We start from the raw sequence: 20,080 nt of genomic DNA on the forward strand, positions 1-20,080 counted from the left end.
GAGGCCCAATCAACACTTGCAGTAGGATACAGGTCTACTCTAATTAATTGCACATGTACAGATACACATTGGAAAAAAAAGATCATTATTCTTATTAATCAGTTGCAAAAGAAAAAATAGATGCAGAAGTAATTGCTACATACAAATTTATAGTCCTGAGTTATTTTCATTGGAATTCATGGTCCTGCGTGTTTATTCTGTGTGCTTGCTTTTCCTCCCCTGAGTTTTGAGAGAGCAAGACTGCTTCCAGGATATATCAAAACTCTTGCTTAACTAAAATTCATATACGCGAAGAACATATCAGCTGATCAGAGGCAAGACCTCAGGGGCAAGACCATGTCTGTTTTTTTCTCCTGTTTGTTCATAATTATTTAGCATGTTCTCTAGGGCAGGGCAGATGCTGAATAATTATGTGTTGAATAAGCACTATAACTGAGGTAGAAATTCAGTTCTATTGGGATAAAGAGAAAAATAGGGTTATTGATTATTTACAACGTGACTGGGGCTTTAGCTGGGCAATAAATAAATTCTCTCTAAGGAAAATTAAAACAGGAACGGCTGTCCCTTGGTATCCACTGGGGATCAGTTGTAGGACTTCTCAAGGATACCCGACTCCAGGTATGCTCAAATCTCTTACATAAAATGACAAGAATTCACATTTAACCTACTAGTATCATCCTATGTCATCTAAGTTATCACTGGATAACTTTTAATACCTAAAACAATGCAAATGTTGTGGAAAGAGTTGTAATATTCTATTCTACAGGGGAAAATAACAAGGAAAAAAAAAACTGGGTAGTGTTCAGTAGAGAAGCAACCTTGCTAGGCCTACTTGCCTGCACCGTGGTGAGGGATGCACAGAGCAAAGGGTGCTCCCCCAAGGCAAGCTGGGGAGAGATTGAGGATGTGTGGATGGGCAGGAGGTCAGAGCAGGGTCACTTCACTGATGTGAACTCAGCATAGTGCTCAGCGGGCAGTAATTTCAGTTTTGCTTTTTGAAATTTTCTGGATTTTTTAAAATAATATTTTCTACCGGTACTTGGTTGAATCTACAGATGCTGAACCCACAGATACTGAGGGCCAACTAATTTTGTGCCTACTTTAGGAATGGCAAGGACCTTGATTCTGTGCATAGCTAGCCTGGAATCAACTAGCCTGCCTGCCATCGTACTCCAGGCACACTTACAACTCCGAAGCTTGTGAGCAAATCAGGGGTTTTGGTGCATGCTCAGTCCCTTATCCCCTTCCCCTGCTCTGTCTCTCATCCACAGGTCTCTGCTTGAATGTCCCTTCCTAAGGGAGTCTTCCCCAGGGCCGTCCCTGGAATAGTCAGATCTTCCACACTGCCTTTGTAGCGCTGGGCACAGCTCTAACTGAACACTTATCTGGGCAGTTCTTTGTCATACTGTGCTTCCTCCGATAAACATTAAACTCCACACGAGCACCCCATCTGTCTGGTTGATTGCTTTATCCCTATTCTTACACCCTGACCTGCAATGTGTTTTCAAAAATATGTGATTAATAAATAAATGAAGGAAAAACCCAAGCCCACAGAAGTTAAGTCATTTATCTGAAGTCTCACAGCCAGCAAATGACATGAGCAGATTTTAAGCCAAGTGCTGTCAAATTCCAAAAGCTATAACTTCAGTAATAACTAAGAAAATGAGAGATTGGTTAGGGATAAGAAAGAAAGGAAAAGAAAGAAAGAAAGAAAGAAAGAAAGAAAGAAAGAAAGAAAGAAAGAACTTCTGTGATTAAATAAGCAGATAGTGTTTAATAAGGATAAATATAATGTCCTACATCATATGAAAAAAATGATAGAAACTAGCAGGTTCGTAATGATCAGCACTGTTATGGAAACAATTTCCTTTGTAGTTGAAGGGTAGCGAGTTTCTATCTGCCTGGTAGTATGCTAAATTTTGTTTAGAATTTATTTTTATTCAAACATCCTAATAAATACTCTCAAGATAGGTATGATCATTTTGAAGTTTTAAAATATTCCCCTGTAAAACAATAAGGTAGACCCAGACAGCCTGATTCCACAGATAATAAGGACTAAAGAACAATTTTATAAGGTTTCTACAATCAAGCAATGGAATTTTTGTTATGTCTTATTGCTAGCTTCTTTGTTCCTTAGAACCTACATATTTGTGCCACTGAGTTGCCCTGTTATCAAAAAAGTGATGGCACATTTTGGCACACTTATTCCAAGTGTAATATCTGGAAGGAAGAAGATAATCTCTGGGCCCCTTTCCCTGAAAGAGTTATTTTTTCTAGGCATCTAATTGTGGAAGCAAGACTCCCTGTCACTTTTCATAAAAAGGAAATAGCTTCTTGAAAGAAACTTACCTGGACAGGCACCAGGCTTAGAGAAAGAACAATCCCTGAAAAACAAGAACCAGAAATTGTTTCTGGTGAAGAGAGAGGACACTGCTGCCCCCTTGTGTTTCAATATTATAGTGAAACACTGAGATTGTTCAAGCTCAGTTTATTCTGTGTATCCTCTGAGCTCTAGAGAGCACTTCAAAGTTTTCTATGGCCATTGGCTGAGAGTAAGGAGGCACAGGGTCACCTACTGAGCCACCTTGGCCACTATTGAGAAGAGGAGAAGGCTTGACTATTCCCCCTTAGAGCCTGGAAGCATCAGAGTTCTAACCATGACTTTATTCCCAGGCAGCCTTATGACCCCTTGCTAAGTGTCCCCTCCAGAGCAGAACCTTTGAGAAACCACTATGCGGAGGCAAATAACGGTGGAAACTTCTCCAGTATTTACAACAGACAGAGTTTGTGAAGCAGAGTAAGCATTGCTTTGAATTCGAGCAAACTTCAGAGATGCAGAGCTGCTCCTGGAAACTGTAGTTTATAATTGGTAAGAAAGAAGGAGAATGAGTGTATAACAAAATATGTTTAGAGTGGGGTCCGATGTGCCCTGCCCTACATCTTCTTAATGAGAGCCGATGACCAAAGAATTCGAGGTTCAGTTCTCCATCTCCTCACCTAGGATATTTGGATTCATAAATAGGACTTAATTCGCATATTCCTTTGTCTTGGTAGGATTCAATTGGAAATTGAACTTGTACAAATATTTGAATAATGCCTGTGTCCCCCACAGATTATCACTTGCTCAGGGATGAGGACCAGCCTGCTAGTCCCGGTGTCTAGCCGAGTGCTTGGCATTTGAATATTTACAGAAAAACTAAAGAATAATGTTTGTTCTAGTGAATTCATAGGATTAAAAAACGTTGATAGAAAAACTCCCTATTCATTTCTTTTTCTTTTCCATAGTTACACTTGCCTTTCATCGAAGAAGCTTGGTTAGATTTAAAAGCTTTGTAGCACAACTCAGGTTCAAACCCAAGCCCCACTCCTTAAAATCTCTCTGGCCTTGGCAAAGTTCCGCAAACCACTCTGAACTTATTTCTTATAGACCATGTGAGAAAATATCTATCTCCTGAACTTGTTATGAGGATTTAATGAGAACATGTTATCTCCTATACTACCTGGATCAGTGCCCAGCAAGCCACGGGTGATCATTAAAAGTTAGTTTTATTCACATCCAACCCCTACATTCCCTCAAAGCTTCTTTAGATATACTTTGGAATAGGTTTTTAAAAATTCATGACCAAGACAAAATGAATCCATTGCATATAACACACCTAATATTGCAGTCTGTAGATTACACTTTGTCCAGAGGAACTTATACCAAACTTGTTAGCAAACTATAAAATGAACTCTCATTTTCATATTCTGTAGAGATATGTAACAAAATAAGAAAATTATAGCTTTCTTGGGATTCTTTTGACTACAAGCAACAGAAAATCAGTCAACAAAAGTGGTTTATACAATGAAGTATAATCTCATATAAGTCCAGAGGTGGTAGGTTTATCGAAGTTATCAAGGGATCAGAATCTAGCCAATTCGGAAGATGTGTAAAATTAGATTGAGAGAGAAGAGATTATTGTGAATGTACAGATAATATATCCTCATAAAATCATGTATGGATGCTCATGTGTGCATACATCTTCTTATGAGTATTTTTTTCTTTCTGATCGAAGGACTGCATGGTTCTTTCCCTTAAGTAGAGATTTTTATTCAGTTGCTTTTCCTTTTGGTAATATCAATGAAATGATGCCATGAAAAAAATTCTGAAAATAATCTAATCAATTAATAAGATTTGCATAATGATCTTGGTGATAGCAAAAGGAAATAAGGACAGGACACACCTCAGCCTGTGGAACCATAGAATGCACAAAAGAAACATGTAATTTTGCCATCACAGCTGTCTTTGCTCTGCTGAGTCTACAGCCTTTACAGTATACATTCGTTTCAAATCTTGTTAAGCTAGGGCCCCAAATAGTACAGTTGCTAATTGAGTTGGAAATAGTACACTATTTGTGCAAGTATGAATAGTCTTAGTCCTGTGATGTACTTGTAAATGTAACTTTAGAAAATCCTGTTAAATGGAAGCTGCTGTAAAAACCAAAGCCAGGCCCCAGAGAGAAGAAGCAGACTGTGGATATCTAAAGGTGGCCATGCAAGATTCTTTTCTTCTGGTTATTCATCCAAACATTAATCAAGGCACTGCTGTGAAGATATTTCACAGGTAAAAATAAAGATTCAAATCAGGTGTCCTCAAGATGGCAAGATCATCCTTGTGATCATGATCTGATCATAAGAGTCCTTCACAAGTCAGAAGTCAGAGAGAAACAGTGTAAGGAGAACTCAACCTGTCTCTCCTGGTTTGAAGATTGTGGGAACTCCAGGAGAAGGAAGCTGAGAGAGGCCATGAGAGAACAACCAACAAGGTAAGAAGACTTCAGTCCTACAACCACAGGACGTGAACTTCACCAATGACCTGGAAGGGACTCTATGGCCCAGATAAGAATCCTACTTTTCTGCCCTGACCTGGTGTAGCAACCAGACTATTAATAAAAAAGACACAGTGGCCACAAATGTTAAGAGATATGCTTCTCATCTCTAGTCTGTGCTTATCCCTGGCCAGCAGTGGGTTTTGCACATCATAGTCACTTAAGCAACTGGTGGAACGCTGCCATCCCTTGCATTTTGTACAGCTGGAGAGAAAGAAAACTCCCATGTGTCTGACATCAACAATTCTGCTCTCCATTTGTTGACCCAGGTCTGTCACATGGTTCCAGTCAACTACCAGGACCCAGAAAATATAACCTTCCCATGTGTTCAGAAAGTGTTCAGAAAGGAGGTGTCCTTGATAAAATACCTAACAGCTACCACATCGGAAACCCTGCTTTCCTTGCCTTGTCCTACTGAGCACATCCTTCTTGGTGGATCTGAGTTACTGCTACTGGACTTACGGTGTGTCCAGGATCCCCGTTGGTCTCTGTTTATGAACTGGTTCTCAGCCCACATTCAGTATGATCTCTAACAACTGTGCTGCTTAAGAAGGTAACGTGCTCCAAGAAGGATCACCACATCTGCAGTCTATTCTTGCAAGAGTAATGGCTTCTCATTCCTCATTTGGATGATGATGTGAACCTTCCTCTTTTGCTGCTCTGAACTTAGGACCTAGTGTCCAGTCTTTGTGATCTTTGCATCATTCTACTGACAGTGTGTCTTCATTAACTATTCAAGAGGTTCTGTCTACTCTATTTGTTAAGATGAATGGAAAGAACAGCTGTTGGACAAAACATGGATGCCATGATGGTAGAAAAACCAAGGCCTCAGTTCAAATGCCTCATAACCACTGCCACATCTCTATTCCTAGCACTGGGGTGGGTGTGAGAGTTGATGAAATACACAGATGCTTTAAAAATGTGATATTACAAATATCACAAAAAGATCCCCAAAGAACTATTTATTTCAAAAACACTTTTAGTTTTTTCCTAAGAACTATTTGTACTATAATTCTCTTTTGATCACTGAAGAATTATCTCTAAATATTTGATAACAGTTCTGAACCTGAGGGAATAACATTTGTTAGAAAATAATTATTAAGGAAAACATTCAGCTAGTAGAGAAATATTATTGGCGTGATTAGTATTATGATCATGTATATTATTGTACACCTGATGTGAATACCAGTGCAACAATTTATAGTGCATTCCCCCAGAGTTCTGATAACTTTATAGGAAATGTTCAAAAATTTTAAGAGGCAAAAGTATAAGAACTCATTATGCTGGGCGCAGTGACACATCCTGCAATTCTAGCAACTCAGGAGGCTGTTGCAGGAGGATTGCAAGTTCAAAGTCAGCTTTAGCAACTTAGCAAGACCCTGTCTCAAAATACAACATGAAAGGACTGGGAATGTGGCTCAGTGGCAAAGGACCCCAGGGTTCAATCCCCAAAACCAAAATAAATAAATAAAAATAAAAGACTCATTATGCATCTTACAAAATAATTTTCTTAGCAGTGTCCTATGCATACGTGGATCTCCCTCTCTGAAGCACCATTACCAGCACTTCATGATGATGACAGTGTTTATAACATACTCATACTCATATAAGCAATGCTGGAAGAAATTTTCATTTAAATTAATCAATTAAAAGCTTGGGTTTCCAGTGATATTTAGTTTCAGGATGGCAGCCTGTATTTGTTTCAGTTGTCATATACAATTATAGTATCCTCCTGTCTTTGAGGGGAAACTGATGACATTAGAAAGAAAAAAATTCACTTTATAATGCTAGGGTAAGAGGTATAACTCATATTTGCTCTATCATTTCTTTTTATAATCAGTATTAGATTCAAACATGTTGATGAATATGAATTAACCCTGGCTTATCCACATTAATGTTTCAATAACCCATTGTATTATGGTGTTCTTACCAAATTCCAGATTATTTTTATTATACTAACAGTTAATAGTTAATGAGCAAATATAATGTGTGAGGTCAAGGACTAAGATAATGTAACGTGTAATTCTCACAATGTCCCTCTGAGGTTGATAGCTATTCCTATTTAGCAGAGGAGGAGATCTAATGAGATTAGACAACTTGCCCAGCCTGGCTGTGGTAGGGGTTCCAGCCAAGCCTTCTACTTAATTCCAAGCCCCAGAGCCTAAGCATGGTACTAGCTTGCTCTACTACATGGCAAAAAACCCCAGCTACAGTACGGACATGAAGGCATTTTGGGGGTCAAAGCATGAGCCTCAGGAAACCCAGACAAGAAGTAGGGATCTGCACTACATGGAGTCACAATAAGCAATTCCTATAACGTCATCTCCCTCCATATCCTACCTTTGAAAGACCATCCTGAGAGTTGCTTTAACACTCAAGTTTCCTGAGACTATGATCTCTAGACTATGCTCTGACATTTTCTTATTACAGGAAAGTTGGCAATTTCTCATCAAGACAATTTACCTTGTAAAAAGGATGTAATGCTAGCATCTATCGGTTCACATGAGATAACCCAGCTTGACATTTAACACAATGCCGGAAGCACAGAAGTGCTCATATGAACTAGCTTATCATCATCAGAAGTAGCAGCAGCATCTTCACATTGTTATAAAATACTGATATTCTATTAGTGTTGATATTTAGTAGCAAACTACTGGTTATACATCAAAACTGATCCTGACCCTCACCTGTGTCACAGTACTACCTGAAAGAACTGGAAAGTGTCACAAGCAAGATTGAGGTAAGTTCTGACAGGGCAAGTAATTGTCTCTTCACCCTCTGGAGTGTCCATGGCAGTTCTATGTAAGGAAACTCTTTCCACATGTATTGCACTCTGATCATAACATGGTGAAGGGTTAAGAAGCAATGAAGAAAGTACAATGATCGTCAGATTAATGTCCCAGTCAGCATGGTGTCGGGAACCTCCTGCTCCTTCTCTCTACTGGAGCAACATTGGCTGGATTCACATGCTCTTAAAACCAGAATCTTTGCCACAGCACTCCACCGTTCGGCCATTCACCAGGGAGGACAGTGTGCATGCTGTGGCTTTATCAGACTAAAGGCCACAATCTCTAAATGAGAAATCAAAAGCATTTTTCCTCAAGTCACAACTCACAGTAAATGTGTGTGTGTGTGTGTGTGTGTGTGTGTGTGTGTGTGCAAGCGCGTGTGTGCATATGTGTAATCAGTGTCTCCAGTCTTGAGTGAAATGACTTCCTTTTGTGTATAGTTTTCTCCAACACAGACAAAATAGGGGGCTCTGGGTGCCAAACACAGGTCGACTATCTCCCCAAAAGGAGTATTTCCACAGATGACCCACGGAAGGCCATGTTTGCAGTCCTGGTAGGGGAAAATGATGACGTTCCAGAAGACAGGAGAGCATTGCAATCGAGTGAGTCAGGGAGGCAGGAGTCGGATCCCAGTGAACTTCATGTACCACACAAGCAAAAGAGGGACCATTTTTAACTCACTACTGCATATTCTCACTGTTCAGAATGGTAGAAGGCACGGGGACTATTTATTGACAAATAAAGAGCCATCCTTAACTATTTGTTGAAAGAACAAGCAAATAAATGACTCCGTCAAGAACTGTGACTCAAGTTGCTTAATATCTCTTTGTTCATTTTCCTTATCACAAAATTATTCCCCCCTTTCAGGGCTGGTGAAAATGTAAGAGACAATATGCACCGGGAAGCATTGAGCTGTTTATTTCGTACTCAGCAAATGGTTGTTGTTGTGGTACAGCTGATTGCCATCAGAGCATCCTTGTCTGCATGAACAACAGGCAAATTGCTTTATCCCTTGGAGAGATCTGAACAAATCCCTTGAGGTCTCCTGGTAATTTGCAGAATGAAGATTAGATCCACGAGGGAAGTACATTATTGCTCTGTGTCAAATCCCCACGTGATTCTGGTCAGCAACCCACAGCGGGGAGACTTTCTCATAACCTGGTGGTTATGGGAGCACAGACTGGTACAGCCTTTCTGGAAAGCAATGTGACTGTGCATATGAAAAGCTTTAAATGGTTTAAACCCTTTGGTCCTCTGATTCTCCTCTGGGATTAGCTGTAAAGAAAGAACCACAGGTGCAGTCACAGATGTATGCTCTACAATATTAATTACATCGTTATTCCTATGTAGTTCCCCAAATTTTGAAATCGCTTCAGTATGCAGCAATGTGGCAAGTTCGGTGGATGCGTCATGGTGCAGTCATTAAAAATCATAACCGGGAAAATGTTTAGAGTCCTTTTTTAAAGTAAAAAGGTAATAGGATAAAGTGGTAAGCTTTCGTATTATCCAAATTTTATTTGTATAGTATTATCCAAATTTTATTTGTATAGTATTATCCAAATTTTATTTGTATAATATATTAATATATGTTTTGAACAATCATCAAAATGTTATTACAATAGTTGGATTATGGTTATTTTTCATAATCAACACATTTTCATTGAATAATCATTTATTAACAATCAGATAAAATATCATTAGAAAATATTATATAGAATCCACAAGGCCTACAGAAGTTTATAGCAACTTGTAGAAAGATGGGAAAATGAGGTTTTCCCTAATCCTGGATTCTTCCTCTTAGGAGAGCCTACTGAACAAATTCATACTCCATTGTTTAGGTTTCTTTGTACTTCTTTACTTACAAGTATCTGACTTTAAAAATAAAACCAGTGAAATGGAGACAATTTATGCTGCTAAATGATTTGTTAACACTCACATTCAAACATCAGTGGTAGAACAATTTCAGAGCAGAGACACATGAGGGTCTTTCAAATATATCACTGGGGCAGACATTCCTAACTCTTCATGAAATTTTTGTTCTAATCTTTCTGAACTCTCCAAGTTCTCCTATTGTTTGGAATGAACATATTAGAGGATTTCTAACCAACACAATGAACATGGAAATGATGTATACTACTTTATGACCTGGCCTGCAAGAACCTCCCATATACCCTCCTCAGGGTCCTTTTCTTCTTCTAAATGAGACAATCACAGAGACTTTAGAAGCCACATGTGGAAGATGGCCAAGTCTTCATTAGCTTCCATCCCTTAGTAGCTCTGAGAAAAAGAGTCATCAACTCCTCTGTACATTCACTCAAGACTGTTATGTGAGCAAGATCTGCACTACATTTTCAAAATTTATTTTATATTTTGGGGCCTGTTTGTTATAGCAGCAAGAGTTAGCCTAAGTAATATAGCCACGTTGTTTACACTATACACTTTGCCATTTGTACAGCCTGGCCAATTTCATTCTCATTGGTGAGGAGGAGAAACCATTTTTGTGGAGAGATCACTCCACATCAAAGTGAGGAAAAAGTTAAAGAAGACACCACTTGCACAATCTTTCAAATTATAGGGTCTTATAGACTTTGCTTAATTTTTCTCTCCTAAAAAGTAGAAAAATGCTTTTGTTTGAATAATAATCCCCCCAAAATAAAAGATCACCATTCTCTGGATATTTTTCATGATCTTTTGTAAATTTTTTGTTCTTTGTTATAGTTTGAATGTTGTTGTCACCCCTGGAATTCAGTTTTGAAGTTCTAACCCCAAGGCCATGGCATTAGGAGGTGGGGATTTGGGGAGACCATTAGATCCTGAGGATAGAGCCCCCACCATGAGGATTCGAGCTCTTGAATAAAATACCTAGAGATGCCCTCACCCCTTCAACCACAGAACACAGCTGCAAGGCACAACCTGTGAGCAAGCAATAGACCCCCACCAGACACTGAATCTGATGACCTGTGATTTTGAACTTCCAGGCCTTCAGAACTGTGAGAAATCAATTTCTGTTGTCTATAAGCAACCCTTGTTTTTATTTATTTTTTGTTTATTCTGTTGTTTATGGGAGCCTGAATGGACCCTATTTTTTTTCCAGTAGGAATTTTATTTTATTTTATTTTTTATTCATTGTACACAAATGGGGTACAACTTTTCATTTCTCTGGTTGTACATGATATAGAGTCACACCGTTTGTGTAATCATACATGTACATAGGGTAATGATGTTTGTCTCATTCCATTATCTTTCCTTCCCCCGCCTCCTCCCCACCCCTCGTTTCCCTCTACACAATCCAACGTTCCTCCATTCTTCCCTTATCCCCCGACCCCCATTATATATCATCATCTACTTATCAGAGAAAACATTCAGACTGGTTTTTTGGGATGGCTTATTTTACTTAGCATGATATTCTCCAACTTCATCCATTTACCTGCAAATGTCATAATTTTATTCTTCTTTATGGCTGAATAATATTCCATTGTGTATATACACCACAGTTTCTTTATCCATTCATCTGTTGAAGGGCACCTAGGTTGGTTCTACAATATAGCTATTGTGAATTGAGCTGCTATAAACACTGATGTGACTGTGTCACTGTAGTATGCAGATTTTAAGTCCTTATTCTTCCATTCAGATACAGGTTCTATAAGGGTAGAAGCATTGCCTTTTTTATTGCTGCAGTCCCAGCTTTAGAAGATTTCCTAGAAATAGACACATAATATGTATTTTCTAGAAATGAAAATCAATGAGATGAAAGATGGATAAAGACGAATGCACCTGGTGGGACTCACTACCTTGAGATCCGACTGCATGCTTTCTTTGTGAGAAAAACAAGTTCATCTGACACAGACATGTGATTAAACATAAAACCAACACATATGGGACAGTCATTCTCTAAATGTCATTTCACATTATCAGATTTATCTATCAAGTGCTTCTCAAGTCCAAAGGCGGCTGATGAGCTGACTGAGTGTGGGTGTCGCTGTAACTGCCCCTCTCATGTTTGCCAGCATCACTTTAACTCTGAGGCACCTTTCCAGCTCTGACCTTGTTCAGATTTACCACCTGATGGCAGAGAGCTACACTTTTGCTCCCCCTTTACCCACCTCCCCAAGCAGATGGCTCAGAGATAAATAGCCAATACATCTCAATTTCCATGTGTGAGAGGGTGCAGCTAGGAGGCGTTCATTTGCTTTTATAATTGTTCTATTGTTGCCAGCTAGATAGTCATTTAGCCAAACATTTTGAGCCATGAGCTGTACACTTACTACTTTATTTCCTTTTGAAAGATATATCTGTTAATCATTAATTTATTTATGTTTAATCAGTGTTTAAGAGAGAAAAAGAAACAGTTGATAGAGAATTTTTAGTATAGAGGCTTGGCTAGTCCAAAATCTGATGGAGGAGGCCGGCAGGCTGGAGAGGCAAGAAGGAGTTCAAGTCCAAAGGAAACCTGCCGGTAAGCCAGGGGCCCTGTTTCTAGTGAAGTCTGACAGGGTTCTGCAGGAGAATTTCCTCATGCTCTAGGAAGTCAGTCTTTGTTTAGGCCCTCAAGTGTCAAGGGATTAAGAGTCCCACCAACTTTACCAAGGACCGTTTGCTTTACTGAGTCCACAGATTTAAATGCAAATTTCACCCATAAACACCACAGACACATCCAAAATAATGTTTGGCCAAATGCTTAGGCCCTGAGGCTCAGAAAAGTTAGCACATGAAATTAACCCTCCTGTTTGGTTTGCTTGCTCGATATTTTGCTCATTTATATTCAGTTGTGTTTTCTTTGCTCAACACTCTAGGTCCTTGGAGTCATCATTTCCACAAATATCATCTAATAGAAAATCTTTTAGTGACCTGGGAAGTCCCAAGCCCACCTTGCAGCTTCCCCACTCTCTTGCTGAGTAACCAGTTTCTAAGTTCAGCCCCTCCCATTCTTTCTGCTAGCTGCCTAAGTCATGAATTTGTTATAATGATCAAATGAAAGAAAAATGTATTGACAAGCTCTGTAAGGACAAATTCACACTGAAACTGTGGGTTAAAATTGTTTAAATATCAAAGGTCTGACCTTTCAAGCAAACAAATGAGACAACAGAAAATTCCTTGGGTAGGGTACTACAGACGAGTAACTGGCCTCTAGAGGTTCAAAACTACTTGGACACTGTCTCACTCAAGGTACTTTTTTGCAAGGCCATCTCCTTGTGTACTGCCAAGCAATCACTACCTATTCCCGCCTGACGATTTTTTGAGCCTGCTTAGACCCAAACAGAATCTCAATTTTTTTATTAAACTCAAGATTAGGTGGGTACAGATAATCTCAGACAGACACAGAACCAAGATCCAGCAAAGTCCATATTATAAGCATCTTGCAGTATCTTGGTAGTATGAAAAAGAATGAATTTCTTCTTCTGTCATTGATAATATATACATACATTCTTAAGAGCAGCTGAGTGGTTTTGAATGTCAGAGCTGCTTTGATGCTCAATATGCAAAGATACGTACCTTATTTTTTATTTTGTGAATACTGGAACAAAGAGAAGTTTACAGTGTGCTTTTATTATCTTGGTAGTAATGGATGGATGGTTATCTTTCTTGGTGCAGTTTTGCACGGCAAACAGTTCTGTTTTAAAAATGTGCAAAAAATCAGTTTTATGAACACTTTGCTCAAATTGCTTCTCTGCCACTTTCTCTAGGAATGCCCCAGTGGCGTTGTTAATGAAGAAACCTTCAAAGAGATTTACTCGCAGTTCTTTCCACAGGGAGGTAAGTACAAATGTGGACTTGTTAACATACTCTCGCAGTTAGAATTATGCTTGCAATCTTAAGTTTGGTTTAATCTTTCATAGCGTGACTCTACATTTTTAATCTTTCTGTAAAATAATTAATACACAGCATGCAAGTGCATAGAATTTTCGGCGTATCATGGAAATGAGCTACGTACAAATCATCAAATATCTAAGAGGTTACTTTTCAGTTTAACACCAGTTTTATTGTGTGCCTAGTACTATGGCTCTCAAATATACAATGCTTTCTGAATTCTACAGGGATCCTCAAAGTGACACAAAGCTTTTTCGCTGGCACTGTGGGTCTCATTTGATTCTCTTAATAAAGTTGGGGCAAACATAATTATCCTCAGTTTACAGACATTAGGTTGGGGACTGAGAGAAGTCAAATGGCTTCCTCAGACTCACACAGCCGCTCACTGGCAGATCTGCGCTATGACTTAGATTTTTCTGTGGTCTTATCATGAGGATTTTTTTTTTTGGGGGGGTACTGGGGATTGAACTCAGAGGAGCTTAACCACCAAGCCTCATCCCCAGACCTATTGTTTTATTTTGAGACAGGGTCTCATTAAGTTGCTTCGACCCTTGCTTAGTTGCTGAGGCTGACCTCCAACTTGTAATCCTCCAGCTTTGATCTCCGAGTCATGGGATTATAGGCCTGCCCAACTCAGGTGTACTTCTACGTCCCTTTTCCCTTTCATTAACACTTAACTATGAACCCCTCTCCATTTGAGAAAGTTAATATCTTAATTGGAAAGAAAACTCTGAGGATGGCATAATGATATCATGCATGCTGGAGATGAGTGAAGAGACATGTTCTTCTTCGGTTACCCAACAGATTCCCATTTGTAACTTGTCACCTAGCCTCCTGTATGCCCTGCCATGTGTGAGGTGCTACCAATGTAAGAGAAATGGGAGGAATCAGATGTGGTACCTGCCCCCAAAACGTTTTAGACAGTAGTCTACAGTAGCAGAGGGACAATGTCCATGTAAAGTGTAAGTGTAAAGACGGAGATTTTAAATAGTAGGAGGGCCTACTGTAGGCATGATGATAGTAGAGGAAGAACAGGGCAGAAATAAGGAGAGGTCGTCATCCTTGAAAATTGCGAAAAGAGAAGCCTGGAAATGCTCTCACTACAAAGTAAATAAATAAGTATATGAGGGGGAAAAAAAAAAAGAGAGGTTGTCCAGGTGCATTGACCTTGGGCTGCAATGACGCCATTTGGAGGTGCTGAATATATTCCTGGCTCTGGCATGCCTTACCCTCATCATCCAACAAACATTTTATAAATAGAGACACTGCAGAACAAAGAGATCAGTCCATTTCCAAAGTACATAGTCCTTCACTTCCTCGTCTTACCTTTCAGAACTTTCCTAGCTAAGTGTGATGTCTTCCAACTTCAATAGGCAAAAAGAGAGTAAGCTAAGGGACAGAACATAAAACATGAAGGTGGAAATTTGCAGGAAATTGACAGAACTGGGGTGTGGGCTTGGATGAACTGTCTTAGTCATGGATTCAATGATAAGAAATAGGAACATTATCCTTGAGGTGATGCAAAAGTCACTGATGGGTTGGAGTCAGAGGTGCTATGGTCAAAATTTGTTTTAGATACATTCCATTGATAGTTCTGTGGTGGATTAATTTGAAGTAAGAAACACCACAGGCAAGGAGAGCAATTGGGTAATTATTATAGGATATAAAATAAGGTCTTTATAACAAGGACACACACAGTAGGATTGGGAAGTAGGGAAAGAGCACAGACATTAAATGATTAACTGGCAGAGTCTATTGATTGATAGACTTTTTGTGGTAGAAAGAGATGGAGAGGAGTTTGTGATACCTTTCAGAATTCTGTCATGGACACCAGGTAGCTAGTTATAGAAGGGGCAGGCAGATAATGATTGCAGTTTCGGACAGATTACATTGGTGGTGTCTGTGGAGATTTAGGATCAACAAGAAGTTGGTAGAAACCTGAGACTCAGTTGAAAAGTTTAAGAAAGAGACAGAGATCTGGGAATTACTAACCATGAAGTGGTGGTTAAATCCACCATGTGGATGAGGTTACTGGGAGTCCCATGAGTCAGCATGGAAGCCCTGTTAATACCCTGAGAAGGAAAAGAAAACCATGAAGGAGACAGAATGAATGAAGAAATGGTAATAAGCCCCAAGGAGATTGGTAATTTAGAAATGAAGAAAATAAAGATATTGAACCCCGTAGCCAAGAGGTCCCAGAAGATACAGATTGGGAGGTATTCTTGGGACATGGCGACATGGAGGTCATTGTTAGTAAGATCATGGAAGCTTTAATAAAAGGGTTAGGTGGGGCACAGACAGAAGCCACACTGAAGAAGGCAAAATGATAAATGAGAAGGAAGGAAATAGACAAGCAGAAGAGACAGCAGTTACAGGAAACTTGGCTGAGAGAGTGAGGAGATGAGGAGGACGTAAATGATAGCTGTAGGTAGATACAGGTAGAAGAATTTATTTTTTAATATAAGAAAGGATGGAACTTGTTTACATACAGAGAAGAAGCTTATGAAGAGCAATGTGTTAACAGCTTTAAGTCAGGAGGTTGTCCTTAATAGAACTAAAATCTCGCGGGGATATGATGGCACAGGGAAGAGTAGGAAGGCAACCATCCAGTCCTTCATTTGACCACCACTCAACATAACGGGCAACCATTGCTTCTCTCTCTGTGCCCAGAGTATACTCTGCTATTGACTTTGCCATCTCCTTTTACAATTGCATTTTACCATTGGCCGTCAATCTCATCTCCTGCCAAAATAACTTCAGTGGCCTCTGAAATGTTCTACTAGGTTCTGACACCTCTTCCCACAACAATGGTCAGTGCTCAAAATGAGCCAGAATCACCCTGTTACCTGGCAGACCAGATATGTCACTGCCCTACTCAAAATCTTTCCTCCTCTCAGAACATAGGCAAAACCTGAATCATGGCCATCGATCTCTTGCACCTTAGCTTTCCCCATGGCCCCCTTGATTTGTCCCACTTCAGCCACCCTGGCCTCCTTGCCATTATACTCACATGCCAGTCATACTGCTGCTGCTTCTGGGCTTTTCAATTTGCTATTCCCTCTGCCTGGAATTCACTTCCTCTATGTGCATGACTTCGCTTTTACTCTATACCACCTTCTCACCTTGGCCCCCTACACTATAGACATTCCCCATCCCTTCTTCTGCTTTCTTTTTCTCTTTGGCATTCAGGACCATCTAATACTACATATTTTACTTGTGTTATTGCTGTTTTTTTTTCCTCTTTCCCCACTAGAAATCTCCAAATGAACAGAAGTTTTCTGCTCTTTGCTATTGTATCCACAGATCACAGAGCAGTGACTGACACATAATACAAATTAATAAGTACTTGTAATGAATGAGGAACACCTATCTCAAATGGTGGCTGAAACTACACAAAAGACTAATATCTGTGAAAAATGTTTTGAAAAGTATATGGTATTTAAATTTTAGATGTTTCATACGAAAATTAGATTCCCTTTGGTTTTCAATCCATTGGGTTTTTGGCATTTCACTGGGCTTAAAACAATTTTGTGCATAAATGGCAAAAGACAAAATTTTTTTAAAGATAGTCCTTTAAGAGAATTAAATTAGAATTCTGAAAAAACACAGGAAGACCCATTATTACATGTATTTGGATCCACTGTGAACCAGTCCTCTGCCCTGTCTCACTGCTACAGTACAGAGATAAAGTCTGTTCTGAGACCACAGACAGGTATTGGTTACAGCATGTAATGCCAGGACTTTCATTAATGAAAGTTTAATTTGGGTACCATTCAGTCATCTCATCTATTTCTAAATTATTTAAAACACATGAATTTTTTAATAAAATAATTTTTATTAGCTCTCTGCCAATGTATTGGTAGGTAATGATATCAAATCTCCTACACAAAAGGAAATCTTAGTTTTTTATTTTATTTCAGATAAGGTTATTACATGCTACAAACTGAATATGGTTCCACATTAAAATTTTATATTTCTTTGAAAGACAACATTTCCACATAAGAGAATATCTACTGAAGCAGAGAACATCTACTTTGCAAAAGATTCTTGTTACAAAATCCAAAGGGATTTAAAGAAAATCACATTTGTTCTCTTAAAAATTCTTTGATTATTCATGTTAATTGAATGCATAAATCTAAGAGTACTAAACATCTTTGACAGGAATGAAGTATCTTAAAGAATAATGACTTACAATTTTAAAAATTAATATCATGCATGCAAATTGTATCTTATAGTGATGCTAGCTAGCACAAGAAAAATGTCCTAATGAAGAACACAGTCTTGAATGACAGCAAAGGCATGTCACACCATCTTCATACCTCCATGGGGTCATTTTTTACTCAAGTTGGTGGTCTGAAAGCAACAGGTTTCTGTCCTTATGAGCAGTAATACTGATGTGTGGGTAAATCACCACATCTCCCTACTTCCTCCATGAAAAAGATGCTTTATCTTATGTACAGAGTCCTCTGTACATTTCTGGCTTTAAGCTTTCTCTAAGGCTTAGTGAGACAGTTTTCCAAGCATAGCTTGCTTGGTGTTCTGGTAGTCAGCATAACTGGATGAAACAGAAGTGTTCTAGATGGTAACTAGAATGCAAGCAACAGGGAAAGGTTTAAGCTATTATTGTCTGTATGGTTACTTTCCCAACTCCATATATAATAGAAACTTCAGTGCATAAAGCCCAAGAAACATTTCAAAAGGCCATGAAAATTGAAGTTTCTGACTCCTCTTGCTCATGTCATAAGGAATTTGCACTTACTTTAACGATACTAGGTTCTTGATTAATAGCTATTGAATGAATGAATAAATGAGCTCAAGTCAGAGCAATATGTCAGCAAATCGTCATTGAGCAGAGCTATGTGCAGAGGACTTGAGGCACTTGAACTTAGATGAGTCCTAAGAAAATAAATTCAAAAGAAAACTTCACCCACTGCATATCTTCCTTATTCTAAGACAATCTCTAACAATTTTTAGAGTGATTTATAGAGGACATTTGTGTGTTGTACGTGCTGGAGGCTGAATCCTTGCTAGACCAAGTACACACTCTGTCACTGAGGACTCCAGTCCTAGAGGACTTATTGACAGGAACTACTATTCATGCATATAAACCTGCCTTACCGTAGTAATAATTCCATTAATTGTGTATTTAAATGCATTGAGCTAATTCTGTACCCTGTGCTTGAATTCAGGTGGGAATAGGGATTTAGTGTGAGAAGAATCAACCAGAATGATTTCATTCCACAAAACAGGGACATGATCATCATTCAAAGAATTAGGTGTGAGCCAAGCCTGGTGGCCCACGTCTGTAATCTCAGCAGCTCAGGAGGCTGAGGCAGAAGGATTGCAAGTTCAAAGCTAGCCTCAGCAACTTAGCAAGGCCCTAAGCAACTTGCCTTAAAACAAAATATAAAAAGGGCTGGAGATGTAGCTCAGTGGTTAAGCACTCCTGGCTTCAATTCCTCATGCCAAAAAAATAAATTAAAGGAAGACAAAGAATTAGTTTTGACCGTTCCTCAGAAAACTAGGAATGGAACTACCATACGACCCAATTGTCCCACTCCTTTATATTTTTCCAAAAAGATCTGAAATCAGCATACTATAGCGATATAGCTACTTCAATGTTTATGGCAGCACAATAGCAAAATTATGGAATCAACCCAGATGCCCATCAATAGATGAATGGATTAAGAAAATGTGATCTATATACACAATGGACTTTTACTTGGTCATAAAGAAAATTAAATAATGTCCTTTTGCTGGTAAATGGATGGAAATAGAGAAAATCATACTAAGTGAAATCAGACTCAGAAAATCAAGGTTCAGATGTTTTCTCTCATAAATGGAAACTGGAGAAAATTAGGGAAAGAAGGCAGTTGGGGAGAGGATCAGATATCATAAAGATACAGGGATCCTCAGAGAAGTAGACATAGGAGAATGAAAAGGAGGAAGGAAGGGAAGGGGGAAGAGAATGGAATGAATTTAACAAAATCTTGTTATATTCATATATGTAGGTACTGAAGGGAATTTCACCTTTATGTCTATGCAGAAGAAAGAAGTTTAACAGAATAGAGGAGGGAGAATAGGAGGGAGAAGAAAAGGTAGGGAGGAATGGTATTGAAATCGAAGTTGTTGCATGTATGGTTTTGTCAAAATGAACCTAAATACTGTGCATAACTATAATGTTCTAAAAATATTTTTAAAGAGTTAGTTGGTATAATTATTGTGGTCTGGAAATATCTGGGTTAAGAAAAGGGGGCTGCCAGGTGCAGTTGCGTACCCCTGTAATCCCAGGAGGCTGAGGCAGGATCGAGGGTTCAGAGCCAACCTCAGCAAAAGTGAGTCGCTAAGCAACTCAGTGAGACCCTGTCTCTAAATAAAATACAAAATAGGGTTGGGGATGTGGTTCAGTGGTCGAGTGCCCCTGAGTTCAATCTCTAGTACCAAAAACAAAAACAAAAACAAAAAAAGTGGGCTGAGTTAGGAGTGCCGAGTTTGTGGATAGATTACCACCACTGAAAATATGTGAATGCAAGTGGTTTATTTTTCTGGACCTCAAGTCATTCCTCTAGAAAAGGTGGAAATCAGACCAAAGAAATTTTCTGGTTTTTTTTGTTT

General features: G+C 39.0%; 1 protein-coding gene across 6 annotated transcripts in view; it reads left to right on the forward strand.

Annotated features, from left to right (window-relative positions):
• The window catches only part of Kcnip4 (potassium voltage-gated channel interacting protein 4), a 1,093,862-nt gene that overhangs the window by 1,035,716 nt on the left and 38,066 nt on the right, over positions 1 to 20,080 (forward strand). For all 6 annotated transcript variants that reach the window (XM_047565628.1, XM_047565623.1, XM_047565626.1 and 3 more), the window contains one exon: positions 13,342 to 13,411. In XM_047565628.1, the coding sequence (XP_047421584.1) occupies positions 13,342 to 13,411 (70 nt within the window). The remainder of the gene's footprint in view (positions 1 to 13,341; positions 13,412 to 20,080) is intronic.

The sequence above is a fragment of the Sciurus carolinensis genome, chromosome 10 (assembly GCF_902686445.1).
Source record: "Sciurus carolinensis chromosome 10, mSciCar1.2, whole genome shotgun sequence".
Classification (NCBI taxonomy): Eukaryota; Metazoa; Chordata; class Mammalia; order Rodentia; family Sciuridae; genus Sciurus; species Sciurus carolinensis.